The 6,379-nt window shown below is 48.4% G+C and overlaps 1 protein-coding gene across 1 annotated transcript; it reads right to left on the bottom strand.

Annotated features, from left to right (window-relative positions):
* Positions 1-1,467: 1,467 nt before the first annotated feature.
* Positions 1,468-3,826, bottom strand: LOC103620827 (outer dense fiber protein 3). Its single transcript, XM_008639555.2, has 6 exons — positions 3,359-3,826; positions 3,033-3,233; positions 2,708-2,809; positions 2,235-2,356; positions 1,680-1,817; positions 1,468-1,577 (listed from the first exon to the last, which is right to left on the bottom strand). Exons 1-6 carry the CDS (start codon positions 3,462-3,464, stop codon positions 1,482-1,484), a joined length of 765 nt encoding a protein of 254 aa, XP_008637777.1. The 5' UTR covers positions 3,465-3,826; the 3' UTR covers positions 1,468-1,481.
* Positions 3,827-6,379: the final 2,553 nt, after the last annotated feature.

The following is a 6,379-nucleotide window of genomic DNA, read 5'->3' as shown; positions in this document are numbered from 1 at the left end:
GGGGCTGCCACAGAACTGCCTCAGTCCGGCGTGGGGCAGCCCCAGTTTGTCCTCACAAAGACCTGCTTGTGTCCCCATGCACAGAGACCCAACACTGCCCTTTCTAGTCCAGCGGTGCCTGAGCACAGGGCTTTTGTCACCAAAAAGGGTGCGAGAAGCTTATCCAAGACCAATTTCTTGTGAATAAGCAGACACTTCTTTACTGCAGTGCCTGGAACAGGGGGGATTACTTCTTCAAATTTGTTCTGATTAGCAAACAAAAGCCATCCATTTTATATGCTTTTTCTGCTGAGTCATTTTTACATAAGTTCTTTTACATACTATGTATAATATGCCCATTCTTAAATTTAACCTTTACGGTGATTGGTTTCACTAGGTATATAACTTCAATAATATTCCTACCCCAAGACGATCATTGGCCATCTCTGCTAAGGTCTACTGATTGGAATCCTTGATATTCAAATGAAGATGGGAAGGGTAGGGGGTTTCCAAGCAGACTAACTGGTGTGCATGACAGTCTCCATAGCTTCTTGAACAAGGCATAAGACATCTGGTAACTTCTTGGTAAGGTTTCTCTGGTTGCACCCTTTAAATACAGCGCTCCTAATATTCCTGTACCTTATACATCACGATTTTCTACTTGTAATCATAACAAACACTTTTTACTTTTTTATGATTAAATCAATTATTTTATCTGTATATTTATAACAGCCTGAGTAGACTGCATTGCTGGCCACAGAGCTGAGACAATCTCCTGCCTTGGAGAGTCTGTGAGAGCTGCTCACACCAACTCCTACCCGGTTCCCTTGCAATCAGGGATGAATCCTTTTGGCATCACCACTTAACCAGAGGGGAGAAACAGCCTCCCCAGAGGCACAGCAGAATCCCATCACTGGAGGCAATCAAGTTTGTGGTTGGCTGGGTGCTGGCTAGTCTCCTCCAGGCTGCCTTTCCCACACAAGAGCTGGGCGAAGTCACCTTCCAAGGTCCCTTTCCTCCTGGGCTGTTGCAGTATCCTGTGATGATTGCATTTTCAGCCTGGGAATATGGTTCTTTCTCTTTAACTGTCAGTGGTCTGGAGACTTGCCTGTGGAAATGAGCCCCTGCCTGTGGCAAGAGATGATGCAGGGCAGCTGTGTTTCTGGGCACACCCTGGGCAAATGCCACCTGTGTGCACAGAAAAGGGGGATGCTAAAATGGGCTGTGTCCTTGGGGGCCAGCATGGGCCATGGGGTGTGAGCGTGCAAGGCAGGGCTGGAATGCTTTCACAGCGTTTTGCTCTGGTTAGGTGAAATGGTGCTTTTGGAGATGTCAGCCTGGCTCACGCTGTTACTTCGCTGCTCTCCCCTCATGCTCACCTTGCCATGCTTAGCTGAGGCAAAGGCGTGAGACAGTGAGAGCCAATGGTCCACACCCATGCACACCTAACCCCACCCTGCCGCAGAGGAGGAACAGAAAAAGATCTCTGCAGGTATCTGTGTTTATTCAAGATGTGTTTCAGGTATTAAAGAGGCTTTGTAGACAGAATGTTGGAGTCCAAAAGTGTAAGCAGGTTCCTGAGCCTTGGTCAGCGACAGCTGGAAAGGGAAGAAAAAAAGTAAAGACGGTGCCTCGTTCTCCAGAGCTGTCCTCAAGTGAAGGCTGTCCAGCATAACACGTTGATGGGTGGGCTGCCTTACCTTTCCCAGGCTGTAGTCTGCTGGACCTGGAAACATACCCTTGCCAATAAGTTTGGTTTTTAGTCCCATTGTGTACTTGGGAGCCCTTGTTTTGTAGATGTCCATTTCCACCCTGCCAAATGCCGCAGGACCTGGCGTCTGCAAGAGAAGCAATGAGGTTGGTGAGTACAAGAGGCAGTGTGGATTCTTGCTGGGTGCCCATGAGTACTGTGCTGCTTTAGGTGGCTGACCAGAGGAGCAGTGTGGGAGGTGTGGAGCCTTGGGAAGGAGAGCTCCTTGGGAAGACAGGTAGATTTCCCAGAGGGAGATCAGTGTCATTAGTGCCAATGAGCTGTACCACACCAAAACTGCTAATGTTGAAAAGTGAGGAACTGCAGGTGTCAGTGTTGCTGGCAATAGCAGGGAGCCAGAGGCCCTGTGACTTCTTGGGCTTTGCTGCAGGCACAAGGAAGAGTGTGTTATGTGGGGATACGGCAGACGCTGGGGTCCTTCTGCCCTGAGAAGAGCAGCTGAGCTTCTGCTGCTGCTGTGAGAGAACAGAGAAGTACGGCTCACCTTTGCCAGGTCTCTAAAAGCACTCATGTATTGACTCTTCCCTACCATGGAGTAGCATGGGTTGGCATGGGTACAGATTGTGTTGGGTCCCAGAATCCTGGGCAGGGTGTAGGTGCCGGGACCTGGACAGGGAATAGGAAGAGAACATAGGTGAGTCCCGTGGGAAAGGATGCAATGCCTGGGTGTGAGAGAGTCAGCCTGCCAAGCCGGCTGTGAGGAGCAGGAGGGGTATCCTGCCCCTCATCCCAGTGCTTCTGGCTTCTGTTGCACGTGGTATGCGTCGGCTGTCTGAAGCCAGAGCTGCCGGCTCTTCTGTGAGAGGGGAGAAGTTGGTGCTCTGGGACAGCAAGAAGCTTGCTGAGCGCACACTGTGTCCTGCTGCCTAGGCTTTTTGCTAGGCCTGTTGAAGAAGCTGCAGACCTTCACAGGAGGACATGGAGGCTGTAAGTGTCTGTTTGCCCACGTTCCCGTACCTGGTGTTTGGAAAGGTTTTAAGTCCTTGGGCCGGAACACCATGCTCTGCACCGGTGCCGTATAGTAGATGTGTCTGTTAGCATGTTCTGTGGTATAGTCACCTGGGACGGAGAAGGAGGCGAGAGAAGAAGTGAAGCTGGGGACCTCACCGCAAGCCAAAGAGGAGAGGTCAGGAGGCAGTGCTCAGCCCTGTTTCTTTTCTGTCCGGAACTCTCAAAGCCCCCATTCAAGGCATGAGCAGAGGGTTTTGTGCCCCAGTGGCCCAGGACAAGAGTAAGGCGTGCTCATCTGGCCTGGAAGAAGGGCTGCAGCAATGCTACTCACTGGGTCCAGGGGTGACCGCAATCTTGGTCTTGGGACGGGACGTCACAAGTGGTGATGGAGCCACATGCTTCCCAATCTTGGTGATGGATGAATGGATGAGGTACCGAGGACCCGGTGAGCAGCTGTCTGTGGCGGGACCTTTGGACCCTCGAAATGTGTATGCAGGGGCTCTGTATTTGGTGGGATCATGAGCCGTGTGACCTGGGAAGAAAAGCCTGTGAAAGGACACGTGCCTGCAACTGTGCAGTGAAAAGAAGTTTCTAAGTGGAAGCAAGCGGTGTGCTGTGCCTTCCACTGCCACTGCCTCCCTGCGATAGTTGGTTTACCTATTGTCCCAGGCAGCCAGTACTTGGGACCCGGGGTGCTGAACTCTGCAAGGATTGGGCCCCGTCGGGGATGAGGTCTCCAGGTGCCTACCCAGGGTCCCTCCATGCTGCTGGCTAGAGAAAGTACAGGAAAAACAGGAGAGCTACCAAGGGGCTTCCCTGACACAGCCCTGGTACAGAGCACAGCAGGAAGAAAGTGAAACTAACATCATGAAAGAAAGTGAAGGAAAGTGAAGAGCAAGAAGTAGCAGATGGAGGAGAAGGAGAAATGGGGGAGAAGCAGCAAGTTAGAAGCAAAGATGCAGCAAAAATGCCCTGCTGTGCCCTCAGGGAGTAATTGTTGGCCTGGCCAGCAGCAGCGTAGAAGCGCAGCGCTGGCCTGGCAGGGAGGTAGCCTCCAGCGCGTGTACACGCGAACCTGCTCAGCTGGAGTGTGGCAGTGCCTGGGTGAGATGCAGGGAGGAATGCCAGCTCCTCAGTGACATCATAATCCGTTGCTAGGTGGATCCATCCCTGACGTCCATCACTGGGTGACATCTCAAAGGGCCATTCTCAGCCAGTGATGAGTGAGGTTCATTATGATGTTGATACCTTTAAGGTGTTTGTGCTGCAGCGCTGCCGTATTGCCTGTGGGGCTCCGCTGGGGCTGGGCATGGGGCTGCCACAGAACTGCCTCAGTCCAGTGTGGGGCAGCCCCAGCTTGTCCTCACAAAGACCTGCCTGGGCACAGGGCTTTTTTCAAATGGGTTGAGTCTGACTGAACTGCTGACCACAGAGCTGAGAGAGGCTTCTTCCTTGAAGCATCTTTGAGAGCTGCCCACTCCAATTCCCACCCTGTTCCCTAGACACCAGGGGAGAATCCTTTTGACGTCATCACTTAGCCAGAGGGGAAATGCAACCTCCCCAAGAACCAGGAGAGTTAGACAGCCTTTGCCTCAAACTTCGCATTTTTCTTACTTTGGCCCTTCCATTCACTCCTGCTCTGGGGGGAAAGGAGTGAGTAAACAGCTGATGTGGCTTAGCTTCTTTCCAGGCTCAACCATTGAGCTTCTAATATTATTTAAGCAACAGTGTAAAAATGGCTTTCTTTGGGGGTGAATAAATGTTGTGAGTTAGCTGGAACTGCCACTTACTGTGCCTGCAGGCATTTACAATAGGAGATCCCCTGAAGTGAGCTGGGGAATTGATAGAGTCCAATTCCCAGCTTGTGCTTTCTATCTTTTGATGCTTTTCCGAGATCTCTGTGCTACGATCTTACTATTAGCGGGGAGAGAGAGAGCGAGGAAAGCTGTCAATAATCTCAGTTGTTCTGACCTTTCCATTTGAGGGCTCCCAGTGTTTGCATCATTCCTCAGATGCTACTGATGTTTTCAAGCAGGTTTCTCCCTTTAATGCCCACTTCTTAAGGCTGCTTTGGGAGTTCACGGTCACCAGGATTTTCAGTGTTGATGCTTCAGGAACACATGAACTTTTCCAGGTTTCCCTGGGAGGGTTAGACAGAGTTAAGTTTCATTATTCTGATTTTGCCAGTAGTGTGTGAATGTTTATGCCTGCATTATGAGTGCTCCTGCCAGGTTTTTCTTGTCCCCAGATTTTGTGACTCTTTGTCAATTATACCAGTCATTACCCATGCTTTGTTTAGTGACCCCTTAAGGTTTTCAGTCTCCCAAGTTTTTATGGTTTGAGATCCTTATGGCTTTTCTTTCATTGCTGTGCTACATGGGTCCTGGTTAATATAGCACCAGTTAGGAAATACATTCTGAAGCATATAAACTGTGATTTGAATGGGGATGGTGTGGGTGAGGTAAAACAATGGAGTGGCAAACCAGTTTAGAAGAGATAAGAGTCCTTTAACACAAACTGATTTGTATAGTGAAGGACACTTAAACTTCAAAGGCACACACAGATAGCATTTTCTCCCACTGGTCAAGTACTCATGCAATATAATCAGAAGATTTCATTAATGCTTGCAGTCTTTGATACACTAACAAAATTGTACATAGTAATAAATGAACTTGCTCTCTTACAGTGGGTAAAGCAGATATTGAGAAGGCTGGCAAGAGTTAATACAATACTGGTGCAGCTGGCTAATCGTGCTTCTTATTGGATTATATTAGAAATGCCAGCATTAGTTGATAAGGCTTAACCAGTTCTTGTGTTCTTGGTGACATTCACCTGAATCTTCTGCATCCACTTTCTCTTTCCTCCTGCTTTCTCCTGTGTCCTGTATCAGTGCAAAGGTATCAATTAAGTTTTGTTTAGATGATTCTTTGGAGCCTGCTGATAGCAGCTCCTCCAGACTTTTGGGGCATTGTTTTCACTCTGGAAACTTACAAAACAGCCATTCCAGTAAACAGCCTTCTTGGGTGATGGTATGTTAACTCTGAAACCTACTGATAACAGCTACAGAGGAAAGCTTTGCAGTGGGTTTGCGGTGTTAACAATGCAGCCTAATGATAACAGCCCCCCAGAAGCATCCCACAGAAAGGGGCATTTACCCTGGAGCATACTGATAGCAACCCCAAGAACCATCCCTTGTGCAGAACATTCAGAAAATGACAGGGACAGCCCTCAGCCAAAAGGCTGTTTCCCAGAGCTGCCATCAGTAGGCTCCAGAGCCTAGAACGAATGAAAGCTAGAGGTTTAATCACACGGTCTCTGAATAGCAACAGGCAATGGCTTGCAAAACAGGATAATTTACTAGTATTGAAACTGGCAGTGGGAGTAACATACTTGGCACATTTTTAATATACTTAGCATATTATATGTCAAACTTCTTAAAAGGATATGCTGAAATTGATCTGTGTTTAGTGAGAGTATAGAAGAATGTTGCTGGAAGTTGTAGCCTGTATCAACACAAAAGCATGGCAGAATTAAAAGTTGCCTATTAAAATTGATTAAACTCTTCAGTAGTAAATACGGTGTATGATATATTATTCACAAATAACTGGATACCTATACATTTTCACTGCATGTTAGAAGATCTTTATATAGTGCACTTTAGGAAATGACACAGTTGGC

Source organism: Corvus brachyrhynchos, unplaced genomic scaffold (genome assembly GCF_000691975.1).
Source record: "Corvus brachyrhynchos isolate BGI_N302 unplaced genomic scaffold, ASM69197v1 scaffold115, whole genome shotgun sequence".
Classification (NCBI taxonomy): domain Eukaryota; kingdom Metazoa; phylum Chordata; class Aves; order Passeriformes; family Corvidae; genus Corvus; species Corvus brachyrhynchos.
Note: the sequence above shows the minus strand (reverse complement) of the source record. Positions and strands in the feature narration are given on the sequence as shown.